Below are 17,985 nucleotides of genomic sequence, written 5' to 3'. Positions count from 1 at the left end.
TACTTTTCGAATCAAGACAATCAACCCGTCACACACTTGCGGTGGTGGCATAGGTTCGTCGCATCCAAAAGCGTCCAAAAATGGGTTAGCGCACGAGTGATTCGAAGCTCAAGGACCGTCCCCTTATACAAGGCCATCGACATTCGAGAGGACATGTTGGGGAACATGGTATCCACATACCATACAAGCGAGGCTTGGTTGGGAAAAAGAGCATGCCGAGTGGTCCTCGACGCCAGCGTGACATCTCCGAGCTACGATCGTTTGCTTTGGTATGTGGATAAGGTGGTCGAGACAACCTCGGCAGCTTGCGATCGTGGAAAGAGAGCGGTGATCGCTTTTAAACGTGCATTCTTTTCTTTCAGTAGCGTGTATTGTGGGATTCAAGAGGGCTTTGCAGGCACCGCTATTTTTTTCGATGGTACATACCTCACGGAAAAATATCGGGTACACTCATCGGGTGCCACAGGGAAAGATGGAAACAATGGTTTTTCCATCGCGCCTTTCGGTATAGTTGACAACGAGACCCGATGCCAATCGGACTTGGTTCATATCTAAGTTAGGCGATGCCTTATACGAGGATGGAGATTATCATGAGATAATTACCTTCGTGGTCGGACGGTCCAAGGGCCTTGTGAGCGCAATGCGAGAGTCTTCCCTTCGCTCGCCACATCGCATACTCGCCTTCGACATTTGGAGGCCAATTTTATGAAAAGCCAATGTCGACTTGGGAAGTCATTGAGGGAGGAGTCTTTGGTCTATATGCTTCCGCATTGCGTGAGCATCCACGGCTAAAAGATTTCGATGATACCGTGAATGACCGCGAGCCACATCACCCAAGCTCATCACCGGTTGATTAATAAATCGGATATGGCACATTGGTCGAATTATCTCGTTCGGAGGTGATCGTTGGGGTGAGATGTATTCAAACGTCGCAGAGTCGCTCAATGCTTGGATCAAGGAAGCACGTCATTTCACCGGGTGACGAAAATGGTCGACTCCATAAGGTCTCGCGAATGTTGGTTTACACTTAACATTTAGTGTCACCCTTTAAACATTCTTAATCTTTGTTTAATTACACTTATCTGACTTTTAAATATTAATCCTTACGCTTTAAATATTTACAATAATGTTCAAACATGTTTACTAATTATTTAACCATCGGTCTTTGTTTAACCTTATTTGCCAGTTCAAGTCGATGCGCATGTTATGTAACGCGCGTGAACAAGCGTAACAAATGGGGAGACCTACTTATGCCCGGACATACATTCAGTGTAGATATCATTGTTGAGGGCGACTGAAATCTTCATGTTGGTCGTTGTGTCGAGTGATCGCTCATGAAGTGATCGACCGGTCGCGACAGCTTCTGTAGATCTCGCCATCGAACTTGTTCATGCCGAGTGGCAAGTTTATGGTATCCCTTGCAAACGCGCTGCACAGTAATAATGCGAGACAGACACCAACGTACATCGATTTATTAACGGGTACTTCACCGCCGACAATTACAAAGCGGGCGTACAAGGAAGCTATATTCCCCCATACCCGACGACTGTGATGCCTCGTGACGGAAATCGCTGAAGCTTCGTTTGCGACCGCTGCGACGAAGGCGACCCGGGCGGCCTAGACGAAAAGAGGATCGAGTCGCATAAGCGTTTGATGTCCGCGAGTTACATTGCGCATCACGCCATGGATCCGGCCACAATCGGCGATCTTGCAGATGAAACTGTCGTCCCGACTAGGCATAGTAAATAAGCCGACGGCGATGTGAAACATATGTGATCGATGGGCAACTTTCCATATTTAAACTCTTACTCTTTAACCCGAATTGAATGTATTTAAGAGAGACATTGTTATTTTTAAAGCTGATACATCAGTAAGTTGAAATATTTCAACTCGATGTTTAAACGATATATAGTATATTTAAAACAATGAAAGTGAAATGTACACAATTAGAACGTAAATTAAACAATGAAATAAAAGCGGAAACGAAATTTAACCTCGCTTTACAATTCAAAAACAAAAGCAAAATTTACATTTACATATACAAGTCATGTTCTTGAAAACAAAAACAATGAATTAAATTTGTCCGAGGTTTACATTCGAAAACAAAATCGATATTGAGGTGCTCTCGAGGACAGCATGTTCTTCAAAGCAAAAATTTAACCCAACGTGGCGACGGCACAATAAAGTCGATAGCGACTCTCCTATGCGGCCTCATCGGGGTAACCTTTTACCTGTCACGAGGTGAGGCGTCGTGTCATGCGGTGGCAATAACTTCTCTACCAGAGTAATGGTGCCCAGATAAACCGCGCAGCAGTAGGCAGTGCATGTCGGCGCTTCCTTGTTTTGGGCGTGGGGTTTCCAGAGTCGTGCAGTAGGGTGCTTTGCACCGTGTGGCCACTACGCGAGGCTCCATCTCCGACCTGATTGTCCGAATGAGATTCCATTGATCGAGAGGATATGCTCAGAGTCGAGATTAGAATGCGATTAAATACCAAGCAGCATGTGTCCAGGACATAATTAAAGAACTTACCATGTCCACAGCAGCGTCCTTATGCTCATTGCCGGGCGCTTTTGTCAACTGAAGTCGCGCGTAGCACCAACTAACTGATAGCTGATAAAGCAAATAGAGCGCGGAGCCCATTTTTGTCTAAGCGAGCAGAGCCGTTTGTTTCTACTGTCGTGTCGTACTACTAAAAGAAAATCAAAGAAAAAACAAAGGCGAACGGCATTCATTCTGTTGTACAGCTACTTTTGTATAGTTACAAAGGTAACCGGTAGGTTACTTTTGAATCGACAGTAGTGACGAAAGGGGGAAATAGCTCAGTTGGTTAGAGTGCTGGTCTGTCACGCCAGAAGTCGCGGGTTCGAACCCCGTTTTCCCCGCCCGATCCTCAAACTTCCTCCTGCCCGACCCATTTGGTCTTCACTGGAAGCTGCTGATCCCGGTGTAGCATTCAATACAATTCTTCTTTCTTCGGTCTCCCCCCACCCCCTTCGTTTGTTTTGTTGTGGGTCGCGTCTCACCGCAGGCACTTAATGAATAAACGGAGATCTTCCTTCCCCCCTTGAAAATTACCAAGGACTTCGTTGCCACTAGTGGCGAAGAAAAAGTCTACCATCCCACCCGGCCCGGGGGGGGGTGAAGGTTCCTCTCGGAGACTGCCAGTCTACAAGAAACTGGCAGAGCTTTAGCCATTGGACCACATCCATCCTCCCACCTAAACAGTCACCCTTTTCTTCTTCTAATTACGCTAGTGTAGACTAATTCCTTCCTGCTAATGAAGATACTACTCCAGTCTTTCCATTCATTCCCAGTGGATCCTTCTTATCCCTTTTCATTGAACGAACCAAGTTCACCTATACGAGAGTGAGGAAGAAATTTCCAACAAGAAACTTCCTCCCACTTTACTTTGCTTTGGATGTCCCGTTTGACGATTCTGCTGCTAGTTTTGAAAAAAAAAAAGAGAAGGACAGGGGTCGCTAGGTCAGAAAAGCTATAACTATCAATTCAAATTCAGAAAACATCAAATCTCCCCAAGTAGGATTCGAACCTACGACCAGTCAGTTAACAGCCGACCGCTCTACCACTGAGCTACTGAGGAAGAACTCCCTAAATTTAATTAAGGAAGCCAACTCTCGCTCTTTGGACCAACCAACCTATGACCGAAAAGAACAAAAGTTCGTCACTTTTTCTTTTTCACATACACCGGGAGAAAGGGTGACGATAGCAATCCCCTTTGCCTCCCCGGCCGGAGAGCCTCCAGGACAGGACGAGGGGGGCGGCGGTCAACCATCAACTCTCGATATGCATATTGATCAATCGATCTCCGCGTCCTGCCAGTTCGCTAAGTAGACTCACTCTACCGAGGGGCAACAAAGGCTGGAACTCTTCCAGCCAAAAAAAGGCTTCTCATCCTAGGAGTTTGCAAGTATGAGAGAGTCCTCTCTCTGTCTGTCTCTCCGAGTTTATACTACTAAGTTAAGTAGCACTTCATATTCTATTATAGAATAGATTCCGATCAAGCAAGCAGGAAAAGGTGGTCCTTTCATCTCTCTGCCTGCTCCATGCTGTATAGCCTAAGGATCATGAGCTGGTTTAATGCTAGAATACATTAGATCTGCCCAGTCATTTCGGTAGATGAGGTAGTGGGAGGTCGCGAAGTGAAGTAAGGGGGCGTGTTAAGTTGAGAATTTCTAACATTGTAGCATTCTTTTCTAGGTTGGGCTTTGAGTTTCGAAGTTTCAAGAACTCTGAATATGAAAATACACCAAATCAAATGACGTATCGAGCGAGACCATTCTCTTCCATTGTGAATGATAGACCTTTTGTTTTCGACCAACAACATCTACTCATATCCAGCTTCGTGTTATTTTTGAACACAGCGATCAGCAAGCGGGGGAGAGTCAAGTAAAGTACAACACAGGACTGACGGGGTGGGGCGCGCCAAAGCAACCCGGGACCCCGGAGGGGTCAGTACTCAAGCGCTGGCGCCTTCTTTTTTTTAAAGGTGAAAAACGCAAAAAAACTACAGCGCTAATAGCAAGGGCTTTCGCCCTTGCTTGTTCTTTCGCGCCTTGCGCTTAATCCCTTGCTTGTTCGCCCTCGGGCGCGCTAGCGCACTACGGCTTTGATGCTGGACTTTGCTGGGTGGGGGAGAAGCAAGCCGAACCTCTGATCGACCCGGACACATCAAAAAAAGAATTCTCGGCGTCGAGAGAAAGACGAGATTCCTTAAGTAATTCAGTGAGTGCTTTCTTTTTTTTGGCTTGGCTTGGAAGAAGAAAATGAAATACGAACAACCGCGCTGGTCGTAATAGATCGACTTGAATGCTGGAGCAAGAAGACGCATTCAAGTTCCATTTCAGGGAAGGACGACGTACCATGATACTTTCTGTTTCGTCGAGCCCTGCTTTGGTCTCTGGTTTGATGGTTGTACGTGCTAAAAATCCGGTACATTCCGTTTCGTTTCCCATCCCAGTCTTTCGCGACACTGCTGGTTTACTTCTTTTGTTAGGGTCTCGACTTCTCCGCTATGATCTTCCCAGTAGTTCATATAGGAGCTATTGCCGTTTCATTCCTATTCGTGGTTATGATGTTCAATATTCAAATAGCGGAGATTCACGAAGAAGTATTGCGCTATTTACCAGTGAGTGGTATTATTGGACTGATCCTTTGGTGGGAAATGTTCTTTATTTTAGATAATGAAACCATTCCATTACTACCAACCCACAGAAAGACGACCTCTCTGAGATATACGGTTCATGCCGGAAAGGTACGAAGTTGGACTAATTTGGAAACATTGGGCAATTTACTATATACCTACTATTCCGTCTGGTTTTTGGTTCCTAGTCTGATTTTATTAGTAGCCATGATTGGGGCTATAGTACTTACTATGCATAGGACTACAAAGGCGAAAAGACAGGATGTATTCCGACGAAATGCGTTGGATTCTAGGAGGACTATAATGAGGAGGACGACAGACCAAATCGACATGCATTTGAGAACGACGGAAGACTTGTAAAAAAGAGAGGGGGACATCCGGGCTGACCTGGGGCATTGACGAGGACTCTCCTATTTCCATTTTTTTTTTAGTTGGAAATGCTTTAAGCGCGCGAAAATCCGGATGTGAAAAGGCAAGGCGAAAGTCGACCCGGGCCAAACAAAGGACAATCGCCTCTTCTTTCGGCATTGCAAACAAGGATGTCTTTCAAGGATTCTTTCTTTAAATATCTCGAAATGAGAAATATGATAGATAATGTCCGAAATTGCTGATGTTAGTTCACCCCAGTAGCGTACGTCATCGGAACCTCTATATTTATGTTCCGGGGCTTGGCCGGCCCATTCTTGTCCCGTAACCATTCGGAGTGGAAGTAGGGGCGTATGCCGAAAGGAAGAACTACGGCAATCTAACAACTATGCGGCCTCTAGTAGTTACCTAGATTGCTGACTCTGACTAAAATCATCAGAGTACAAGGGCGGGCATTGATGGCTGTAAGTCGGATGGCGTGCCCTGCTTACGAGTAGTGGAGTCCGATACTGCAGCTGTCGCCACTCATGAGTTCCCTTGCCGCGAGGGTAGGGTTCCAAGGTGGCAAGCCGACGATAGCGACGGTGGCTCCATACGGGCGCGGGGTCTGGGTGTGGGAAGAAGACAAATTTCGGTCAATTTTTTTCTGATTTTAATCGCCGTACGCTACGGGGTGAAGAGAGAGAGGGTCAGTACCTAGGCGAAAATCGATGGTATGGGCGACCTTTCGGCAGCAAGGAAAAACGATCCCTCTTTTCAGCCGGATTCACCGATAGGAACCTCTGCCGGGTACGTTCCGACAAAAAAAGATTTCCACGCCTTTTTCTTCTGTCAACAACAAAGCAAACCAAGGAGGGAGGGAGCGATAATGGCTGGAGGGCTCCCCTCGTGGCGCCCCTTGACTATATTCCTTTAAGGAATAGCAGGGACGGTTGGATGACTTCGAGTACTGTTTAGTAGCGATACCCTTTGTAGTCGGGGAACCACTTGTCGCTTACAGCTTGCCAGCGGTATCATTGACTGGTTGTCCCGAAGCTTGGGTGCCCGGGCAGGGGCAGATGCATACATCTTCCTTTCAGCCGGAGCTAGCATAGACGCCTGCGATCGAGATCCACAGCTTCCACTGGAGAAGCATAATTTCGGTATTGATGCTTACCCACTCTCCTGATACCCTTCGAAGAGAAGGAAGCAAGACTTACTGTACTGGCAAAAAGCATGGCAAATAAAAAAGAACGCGCGCTCTCCGCTCCTTATTTCCTGAAAGTAGACAACAAGTCAAAAACCAGTTAAAAGGGTGTTCTGTGGAAGCACATGTTATTTACAGACCGTCTTTTGTGGGTTCGGTCATTGGTTCTCGCGTCCTTGTGCTCCCAAAATGATGAAAGTCAGTACCATCCCGTTAAGGACAGGTTTTTTATAGGAGATTTTGTCTGTCCATAACTCCGTAACGCTCAATCATTCCATTGAGACGCTCGGGTTCTTCAACAACCAAGGGATCCTGTTGTTATCACTTGATACGGACGACTTTCTGCTCACTAAGTCGGAAGCCAACGCTATATCTCTTGCTATGGCCTATAAGGAGCGAATTCCAATAATTAATTGGTAAAACCACCTCCCCATCTCAAGGAGGTCCTCCACTCTTCCATCGATCGATATAACCGATCCATTTGTCGTAACGTAAGGATGAAAATCGTTAAAGAGGGCAAGAGAGAACTTGACTTCACTCTTTCAGATGGTGTTCCGGGGAGGAGGGGGTTAGACCTTTTCAGTTCATTACAATTTCTCGTACAGAGCGGTTCCTATGGAGAGCTGCGTATCCAATCCCTTCGCTTTGCGCCAGATTGATTTCCTTATGGCATGTTCATCTTTCCTGTCTTCCAAGCAAGCCGCCTATAGAAATAATCCATTGGGGTTTCGTTGATCAGTATACCGGAAAGTGAGGTTCTTCACGCGTTAGCTGGGCCCTTGATCCGCGTAGACCAAGGGCGAACGCGTACGATCTGGGCTGATTTTGCCAGTGAGCTAGCTAACGACGAGTAGTATACGCCTATTCTATATTCTTGCTTTTCTTCTTTTCAATCCGAAGCATACGTTCCCCTTAAACACCGGTCAGTTATCGTTAGACAAGGGTGTGGTCTTGCGTTCACCTGTGTCGGTTTGGGGTCAATTCCTTCCCTTAGAACCGTACTTGAGAGTCTCTTTTGTTCCTAATACGCGAAGAATTCTCACAGAGCCTGCGCCTACGCGCAACTTTCTATCGCTATCGTCTTCAGCGGGAGAATCATACTAAAAGCCCGAGAAGTTACGAGTTTTTTCAATCATAATAAACAAGAAAAGAAAAGAAAAGAAATGGGCATCACTAGCGAGATCTTTGTCATGGGCAGCTCTTATCGTGACAAAGCAAGAATGTTCAACCTGTGAAGGATCCCGTCGGACCGTACCTAATCGATCTGGTTACCAAATGACCAACAAGGCTCACATAAGGGTATGACTATAAGAACTTCAGATGGCATTTTTCTTTAAAGAAAGGTTGGTTTGCACTCCCTATAGTTCTTACGGAACTCTTCTAATCCCTTTGCCTATGTTTTAGGTGAGGATAGCATCGAACTCTTTTGGGAGATGAATCGTTAGTATTCCCAAACGTTTTGATGATACACCTTGTGGTATGATCCCCTATTTATTGGTCCATTGAAAGAGATAGGAGCGCCTATGATGATCCCAGGCTTTTTTTGCCAATCGATGGAGAGAAATCGACCTCGGTTACCTGACTACTCTTCCCCGACCTCTAAAGTCAAGGAAAAGACCTAACTAATGAGAAAGCGTCCTTCAACCCCTTTTCCCTATGATCTCCTATCGTTGCCAAGGGTTATATAAAAGGCACAGTTGAAAAGACGGCGGGCGGTGAAACTACAAGCAACTTAAAAAGTTGTGGGAGTTGAGGCAAGCTTAGCCACCAGCCCCCTTCCTTATACATAGGAAGCTCTTGGGGAAAACTTTTGACCACTCCGGGGCTACGAAAAAGCTTTTGGAATGAATAACTAGTTACTCCAAGTTAAAAATCCAGCATTATTGATTGAAACTAAACGACAATGCTAGAAGTGTATAAGTTACGAATACTAAGATCTTAACTAATCCACCACTGAGAGTCCCAATCCATGGCTGAATCAGTAGTAGAGCCAGTCTGATTCAAAGGATGCATCAAAGCTTTCCCCACTCAAATGCTCATTTGCTTGCTGCTCAAGGTCCAATCCCAATTCCGACACAGGACAGCTGACTTTGAATAGGTCTTATTTTGACATTCCCAAGGATTGCACGAACGACTATGGATTTCCGGTCGATCTTGAACTTGAACGAAGCCGTGGATGATCGTGAACTCCATCCTGACGGGAGTTGAACTCAAGGTTAAAAGGAAGCGTTTGATGACGGTCCAAGACTAGCTTTCAATCCATCAGGCTGATCAATGCGCTTGTCTGCTTGTTCGCTATCGAATGCTAAACAAAGTAGCTCCGTCTCAAAAAAGGTCAAGTTACCGAAGAGCCATCTAGAATGACCCTTAGTGGAACGAGAATCAGGATGCACAAGGGAAGTTTCCAAGAGGGGAGTCGGACCCCGTGAGGAAGGAAGAGCCCCTTTGCTTCCAATTGAGATTTCAAGTAGTCAAAGGCTGATGCCGGAAAAAGGGCTTATCACAACTACGTTTCGTTGAGTCAGCGCACATGCCGGGCTTGGGTCGATCAGTAGCCCACTCGAACTCCCCCACGTGAGCCCTCTCATGGGAACGGTTCTTCTCAAGAAAACTTTTCTTTCAATCCTGATTGCACCAAAGACGACATACTGGTAGGAATATGAAAGGGGATGGGGTTAGAGCTAGCTTCCAGGTCTAATGGTTGGGAAGAAGAAGTTGTTCCTACATGGATGACAAGGGGAGATCCAGTCCACGGGTGAACAGATTGAGAGGATCCCCCTTCCTTGGGAATTGAAGTAGTTGACAGATGAGGATTCTTCATCTCTAACCGCGGATTTTGAGAAGTCCATTCTAGAGCAAATGGGCTTATTGGTTACTCCCGGTTGAAAGAACAACCTCCTTTCAATGAACACATCTGGTTGGGAGAAGGAAGTTCCTAAGACAATAAATATAGGGGTCGCGCCTAATCGTCTTAGCTGGGTTAACCGGGGTTTCCTCAAGTCCCAAGATCGTGTTTACATTTTGACTACCTCCTCCTGAGCCCTTTGCTTCGTGATTAGGAAGCGGATTTGTGAAAATCCCCATATTAGGGTTTTGAGGAGGAGGAGCTTGGGCCTGAGCATTCTGATCAAAGTGAAGTTGTCCAGCCGATTCGATGACATCTTAAAGATTCCAACATGAGTTGGTCTCATGGCCATATGCTCGATGATAGGAGCAGAACTTGGACATATTAACTTTGGTTAGATCCTGAGGCCTTTGCTCAGGTAAAGTGATCTTGCCTCCGGCTAAGAGTCTATCAAGGATTACTTTACAAGGAAGAGGGAAGACTTTGTTTTCTCGAAGAGGCTTACGGGCATTTGCAGCACCGTAGGCGAAGGGAATTTGAGCATCGAAGTCTTATCTTTGCCCTTGCCCCTGGTTTTGGAAAGCTTGGTTACCTTGAGGCAGGGGAGCCGGAGTGTATTGAGGAAAGAGGTTGGGAGGCCTGGTCCAATGCAATCACAGCCTGGATCATCCATCCAAAGAGGAGGGCGATGAAGAATCATCTCAGAATCAAGCTGGATGATCATACACATAAGGTAAAGAGAATCTCTTCCATGCATGCACTGACATAAGTAGAGGGAAAGATCAAGCCTAGAGGGTCCTTCTCCTTCTCGAGGAGCCCTTCCTGATCTGATTTAGGGCGGGACAGACAGTTGGGCAAAACAGGCATCCCTTCCCCTTGGCCAGATCAGCGGCATCGTGACTCAGCTTGCTCACCGAAGCGAGCATTCAACCACCTTTCAATGAAATAAATGCCAGTCAAAGAAAGAGTGCTGTTAGCAGCCTTGTGAGAATCAGGTGCGTGCATCGAGGAGATTAGCAGGATCTCAGTCCACAGCCCCATCAATCAGTTAGAGATAAAAAAATCCAAAGAAAGAAAGAGTAGGGCAAAGAAGGCTAGAGCAGGCTGAGCAAGGTTGTTCCAAAGTTCATATCACCAAGGGGCCCTTATAATAAGAAAATAAAGGGTCTCGAAAAACAAACATTGCTCTTGCCTCGGAATTCATCAACTCATTGGACTCTAAGTCCTTCGGTGGAAACTTGGGAATCAAAGTGGATATCCTTTGACTCCTTGAAATGGGAATTTTTATTCAAGGTGCTGTCTCGAATAGACTTTAGCCATTTTTGGCTAAATTGGATCTCAGATCTTCAAAAATCTCGGTGCTTGTTAATGGTGGCCTGGTCGGGCATTTCAGCTGTTCTAGGGACTGCGCCAAGATGATCCATTATCACCACTGCTATTCTGTATTGCTGAGGATACGCTGTCCAAGTCAATTATGCTGCTAGAAAAGGAAGGAAAGATCAAACCGATGGCAAGTCCAAGGGGCTGCAAGGCCCTCACGCATCTTCTGTTTGCAGATGACATCTTCGTCTTTGTGGATGGACAGAAAAAATGGGTAACAAACTTGCACAATCTTATAATGAAATATCAAGAGGAAGCGAGTCAGAAAAAAAACTGGGAAAAAAGTCGAATGTGGAAAGATGCCGAGGTAAAGGAGATCCTCAATCAGAAAGATTATGGGGATTCAGGAGGGTAAGCTTCCCATCACTTTTTTTGGTCGGAGGATCATCTAAAGCTGTGACTGTAGCATTAAAAAGGTATGTTTTCCTTATGCTGAAGGAGGTTTGAACATAAGAAGGCTCAAAGAAGTTAATAGAGTGCTTATCCTCAAGCTCGACTAGGATCTCAAAACAGAACAATCAGCTTGGGCAAATTACCTCATAGCTAAATTTTTGGGCAAGGACAGTCGTCCCATCCTCGTCTATTTGGCGGGGAATTCGAGACAGTCTTCAAGAACTACATGCCAACTCCAGTTGGCTGCTAGGAGATGGGAAATCGGTTAATTTAAGGAGAGAGAAATGGATGGGGAACAGCTCCATAGCAGAGAGACTTAACCTTCCTGACAACATGGATTTTAAAGCCTTAATGAGAGAGTTTCTTCAAGATGAGCTCCCGATCTTTGCAATAGCTTGCGCCTGATCTTTGCAGGGATATCAAATTCAAGATCACCCGGGACCTCAGATTCGTTAATCTGGAACTGCTCATTCTCGGGCAAGCCCACTGCTAGAGATGCGTGGGAGGCCACATGTGATAAAGAAATTAAAAAAACTGGGGCTCGCTCATATGGTCCAGCATCATACCCCCTAAATGGTATGTTGTACCATAGCTGATTGCCCACTAATGAAAACGTTAAGAGTATCTCCATGGCATCGAAATGCGACATATGTAACGGTAATGTGGAATCATCCAATCACCTGTTTATTGACTGTTTTCTAGCTAACAGTATTTGGCAGTGCCTCCTCTTGGTCTTTAATTAATTTAAAGTAGAATTAGCGCGTCGAACCTAATTCCAATTTGGACATCCAGCGAACCACAGGTCACAGAAGTATGGAAAGTTGCTTCAATGGTAGCAATCTGGTTCATTTGGACAGCTAGGAATCAGGCCAGGTTTTCTAATGTTAGGCCCAATTCAGCTCATATCAAGAGACAATTCCAAGTAGCGATCAGAGAGGTTGCGGCTGCATCAGCAAAGCACATGTTTAACTCCGTTCTTGATCTTCCAATTTAAAAGAGTTTGGTCTCAAGGGAAATCAAAGTCAAGCTCCAAAGATTTAAGAAGTAGAAGTAGAAGGGGAAGGCAATAGAAACTGGTCCCCCTTCCTCCGTCTCCTTCTCGCCGCTTTTCTCGCCCTGCGCCGCTTACAGATTCAGTTGCAGGTATCTAAGACGCTTTGGGCGCGAAGCGCAAACCGCTCTTCGATCCCCCTAAGGACGGGAACGAGACACATGGGGTTATCTATGGAGCATTTTCATTGCCCCTTTCTGTTGGAATAGGAATAGTTGAAAGTCTTCTTCTTAGGTTAGGGGATTTTTAATTCTTCTTTTTTTTTATATATGATACCGGCAAATGGATCGTTTTGTTCGTAAAATTCCTCTCCTGAGCTCACCTCTCCTTCTTCTTGTTCGTCGGAGAGTTTGGACAGCGTCTTCTTCTTCTTCGATCTCCACAATCTTTTTTTTGGTCGCTTTAGGAAGTGGAGTTTCATCTTCCATCGGTGGACCAAGAAATTCTTCAGGGCCGTCTGCCCAGGGATCTCTACTAATTTGATTCCTTGCCTACCGACCTTCCCCAATTTCTTGAGGACATTGCCATTCTCTTCTTCGAAGGGATCATAATTTTCTTCTTTTAAAGAAAAGGGATTTTCCGGGGTTTCAAATTTCCCCGGGAGGGCTTGATCAAAGCCAAATTGTCTGGTACATCGATGGATATTGTATCCCCTTTTTTTATTGGAATGCATTCAGCAGTCCACCCAATCAATGTGGACGGATAAATGAGTTTCTTTTAGCCAATCAGGCTGATCTTCGGCTCTGGTATCTACTGTTGTGGCTTCTCCGACGTACCAGGCCGGGGGCTTCCATCCTTTTATCCTGTCTCCATAAGGCCTATACCTAATGTTTCCCTGTTCATTTTCTCCTTCGCCAGCACAGGCCTTTTTTTTTGTTCGAATGCCCATCCGTCTTCCGGATTTCTTTTAGGATTCTTCGAGCTTGGAGCTGCTAAAACATGGAAGTAAGTGTTCGTTGGCCCATACCTGGAGATATTGGAATGGAGCCCATACGTGGATTGCTGGAAACCCGTTCTTTCATTTTTTATTATCACGGCGAGGTCTTTTTCGAAAGACGCCTTGACAGCAAGGGCAAGTGCTACCTTGTCCCCATTAGATAATGGGACTGTAAATGGGATCACTGTCCTGGCGACGTGTGCATGGGGGATCACATTATTTGTTAGCCAGTCACACAAGAATTCGAGATCTTTGAGTTTTTCGTCTCGGTGCTTCTTGAAGTAGGTGATCTATTCTTTCTGCACTACCCGTTTGGCGGATTGGATGTTCAAGGCGTTCATAATCCGTCTTCATTTCCTTCACTTCACCATTGTCTCCTCTTCTGGAGTGAGTTGTCGTCCAAGCAGGCTACCATGGAGAGGTAACCTGCTAATTACATGGCAGACCCCCAGAGAATAGCAGGCTTCTCCGAAGAGGAAGAGAAAATGAAAATATATATATGGTGACGACGCAGAAAAATCCAATCAGAGCTTTTACAATAGTACCGATCCCCAAAACTAAAAAAATTGTTGTGTACTGGTGAAGATAGCTTCTGTGATGCCTACCCTATCCCAGACGACTCTGTATTTTTGATCGCACCCATTTTTTTCCAACTGTTTGACGGCTTGCCCCAGCCATAAAAATGGATGACTGGCCAGTCTTGCCGATCACTCTTCTTCATGAATTCATATATTGTCCGCGTGAGAGGGACATCTGATTCTTCTTCTCTTCGGCTGAAGCATTTTTGTCACTTGAAAAGACTCAATATTTCCATTCTCCGCCCGTATCTTGTCACCGGATCGACCTCATTGACGAAAGAGGAATCCTACGACTATCGCCTATGTGAATGAAAAAATAGGGATTAACGAATAACTGCGGGAAGATCCATTCAATTGCGCTCCCTGTATTTATTCTCCTCAGCTGCCAAACAAAATAGTAGCCCACCCATCCAATCAATGGTACTTTACATCACTGCCAAAGGGCGGGCCAGAAATCTCAAAAGCTTATCCGCAAGGACACGGAGAATAGGACAGGATTCATAGTGGCCAGCCCGACCAATGTAAAGCAGTGCAGTTAATGGCTGGCCTACTAGAATCAAAGTCAATGTTTAAAACCTTGATTTGAAGACCACAGTGGGTTTTGTTCTCCGCTGCCTCAACCTTCAATCCTTTGATTGATTAAAAAAAAAAAAAAGTGAAAAGAGGTCTAGTATGAACGAACACGTGAGACGATAGCATGAAAAAGACCTCACTAGGGCCACTTAAGGGAGCTTTGGGAAACCTTGCATCTGTCTTTTCGGTTATTTGTGGTTAACTATAGATTTGAGATTTGGCAGGGGCTAGCCCCCCTCATATAAGCGTTTCGGTCTATATTCCCTTTTTTACACAATCATTGACGCACTGGGTAAGCTCTGCATTGCGGGATCTCTAATTGTGGTGTAAGCCAGCCTTGCGAGTACTTACTTATCTTATAGGGTAGGGTAGGATGCAGCCACAATCCCGCTTTGGGGGTGGAATTGAGCCTCGGGAAGTTCCTCCTCCGGTTTCAATAATGGGATGGACAGATGTCACACACATACACAGGCCTAAGCCTAATTGAGAAATCAAACAAGAAGTGATGAATAAGGAGCGTATTGCTCCAGGGTATGGCAAAAAAATGAAGTGAGATTTTGCACTCGTATCTAAAGTCTCGTTTGTTTTACTTGAATGCTTGAATTCACATCCCAAGGGGGATTCTATGGCTCTTCAATAATAGGTTCAGCTGGAAAAGGGCTTGGCTTAGGTTTTTTAAAAAAAGCGAAGAGTGAACTCTTACACGACTGAAACTGAAAGAAGAGTTCCCGGAAAGCACATAGTGGAAAGCTCTTTCCACACGGGCACATAAGAAGAAGAGGGATAGGCTCGGTCAATCCCTTGATCCTATCCTATTTTTGGTTCTGGATACATAAAGCGGAAAAGGCTGGTTCCATGAAGTAGATCAATCCGCGGTGTAGGCCCGTTAATGGTCGAGTCGAGTCATGTACAACTTGTACACCGATATCCGGCAATGAGGAAAACAAGAGCACGAAACAAACGGGCAGGAAAAAGAGTGCCCGTAGAGAGGGCAAAGCTGGCATAATAGCCAGGCTAAGCAGCGATCTCAGATAGCCTCTTACAAGCGGTCAGCTAAGGATCCCGGTTTTGTAAGCTAACAAGCAAGAGATGGGTAGCCCAATCGGGCATGGGCAATAAGGAAAAGGACGGACGGCATCATCAAAAAAAGGGGGAGGTCGTAATATTAGTTTAGTATAGGGTTCATTCTAAATAGGAGGTCTAACGGTCATATCAGTACGGGGAAGATCACTTCCATTCCAATTCGGTTTTGGTGCAAGATTCGGATATTAGCAATGCTTGTACCAAGAAGTCAAAATTAATGAAATGAGTACTTGTCGACCAAAACCAGTGTTTACGCCTTTTTGATTCCATCCTTTAGGTTGAGAACAACTAGACTGACGACTTAAGGAAGAAAGAGAAAGAGGAAAGCTCGTGTTATCGGCTTGATTCATCAGGTTGAGAAAAGCAGAGTCCGTGAACAAATAATATGGGCATTGCCATTGAAGGAGGTAACTATGCTCCGGATTGGTCTACTGTTGAGTGAGAACCAGGGCGTTGAATCTGTTCTGCACTTTTTTGTGAAACCATTTAAGTACAAGTTGGATTGGATTTGACAACTACACTAAACCTATTGCTCGCCCCTTAGTGACTCCTTTCGTAAACTTCAGTCGTCTGAGCTCGTTTCGTAAACAAAACTCCCTTCCTCGTCGCTTCTTTCTGGCGACACTCTTCTGGCGACTAGCTTCTCCAGTGGGTGGCTTGGTAAGCAAACTACCTTCAGCATCGGTCAAATCCCTTAATAAATAGGTCGGAATGGTGGAGAAGGGGGCCCTCCCTACTTCAATGGAAAAGGGGGAATCGCCGCCCCTCTACAAAATGGATACCTATCCTTTCGCCTAACATGATCACGAACGAAGACAGAGAATTGCGTAGATAGGGGGAGGAAACGAACCAACCCGGAGACCAAAAAGGGGAATGAAATGGATAAATGATCGGAACGATTGAGGAAAGAAGGAGAATGGTGGCCCCTTTCGCCCAGGGGACATTGTCGGAGAACAATATCGGGGACAGGCTTCGAAGGTTCTTCCATATTTATATATATATAGATAGATATTCCGATGGAGATCTATATATTTTTCTATAGATAGATCCATATTGAGTTGAGAAATTTCTATTGATCCGGTTTCAAGATCTATGAACAAGAGAGATAAAAAAATATTCATAGAAAAGAAAAGATATGAATAGATAGGGCTGAGCCGATAGCTGGGCTGGGTACGATGATGGGCGAGAGAGGGAAAAACCAACCTTCGGGAAAAGTGACCTCCGGCTCAGCCCACGACTTCCTTCCCTTCCCGTAGCTCAGGTGACTCCCTTCCTTTTTTTCCCAGAAGGGAGTCGCCCGACCACGACGAATCCTGCCCTCCTGTCTTTCTTTCTCATTGGACCACTGCCTGGGACGCCCCTATGAATTTAATGATTTCAGGGCCCCGGGAGGAAAGAAAGCCTACTGGTTGGTCTGGTTGTCCCCCGCCGGGCGGGCCTCGGTTCAATCTTGCCGATTCCACCTAGACTAGACATGGCTCAATAGAAGGGGTAAGGTCAAGTGTTCTTAAAACAAAACTATCAGTGCACTTCGGAGCACGGTCTTCCGTTAGGTCCTTTACGGACGACGAAAGCCTCTTGGCTATAGTCTACTGTCCGCCTCCGGCGGTTCTTTCCTTTTGGCTCGGCGGAGCTGAGCTGGGTTCCATTGCACTCTGTAGGAAATGCATAGCATAGGAAGTCCACGCAGCAAACCGAGGCCGTGCGTGCGCCGTACCGCCGACGAATAAGAGAATAGGTACCCCCACCCCAGGCAGAGTTTGTGAGCCGTGTAATAGGCGACCATTTCGCGCGGTTCGGGGGGCACTTGAGTAAGCCGCCGGCGCCCGGCAGCGTCTTTACCCCTATCCAATTTTTGGGCCAATTCCACCTTCGTACTACCAAAAAATCAGATTCTTGCCGAATCCGAGTTTGCTGCTCCAACCATTACAAAACTAATACCTATTCTGTTTAGTACTTCAGGTGCTTCTCTAGCGTATAATGTAAATCCCGTAGCGGATCAATTCCAACGAGCCTTTCAAACTAGTACTTTTTGTAATCGACTCTATTGCTTCTTCAATAAACGCTGGTTCTTCGATCAAGTTTTGAATGACTTTCTAGTCAGATCGTTCCTGCGTTTCGGATATTCAGTCTCATTCGAAGCTTTAGACAAGGGTGCTATTGAGATATTGGGCCCTTATGGTATCTCGTACACATTCCGACGATTGGCCGAGCGAATAAGTCAACTTCAAAGTGGATCTGTTGTGCGAAGAGTGCGTTATGAACCGTGGCCGCCTGCCTGGTTTGGTTGGTAGAGTCGGCTCCCCCGTTGTGGGTAAACGGGAAACCCGACTCTATGAACCCGAGGAAAGGCTGCACAGCAGTAGTAAGGGCGTTAAGACCGGAGTTTTTTGTAGTGCTAGCAGGAATGCAAGTGAATGAATCCCATCCC

At 45.7% G+C, this 17,985-nt stretch overlaps 1 protein-coding gene and 2 non-coding genes across 3 annotated transcripts; 2 read left to right on the top strand and 1 right to left on the bottom strand.

Moving 5' to 3' along the window:
- The first annotated feature begins 2,572 nt into the window (after positions 1-2,572).
- On the top strand, positions 2,573-6,500 carry LOC120253813 (NADH-ubiquinone oxidoreductase chain 6). The gene is given in 2 exon segments (XM_039262035.1): positions 2,573-5,014; positions 5,016-6,500. Coding segments are annotated over 2 exon segments (693 nt in total). The 5' UTR covers positions 2,573-4,828; the 3' UTR covers positions 5,523-6,500.
- On the top strand, positions 2,810-2,883 carry TRNAD-GUC. Its single transcript has one exon. It is a non-coding gene; the product is annotated as a tRNA-Asp (tRNA).
- On the bottom strand, positions 3,531-3,602 carry TRNAN-GUU. The gene has a single exon. It is a non-coding gene; the product is annotated as a tRNA-Asn (tRNA).
- Positions 6,501-17,985: the final 11,485 nt, after the last annotated feature.

This window comes from Dioscorea cayenensis, unplaced genomic scaffold (assembly GCF_009730915.1).
Source record: "Dioscorea cayenensis subsp. rotundata cultivar TDr96_F1 unplaced genomic scaffold, TDr96_F1_v2_PseudoChromosome.rev07_lg8_w22 25.fasta BLBR01000216.1, whole genome shotgun sequence".
Lineage (NCBI taxonomy): Eukaryota > Viridiplantae > Streptophyta > Magnoliopsida > Dioscoreales > Dioscoreaceae > Dioscorea > Dioscorea cayenensis.
Note: the sequence above shows the minus strand (reverse complement) of the source record. Positions and strands in the feature narration are given on the sequence as shown.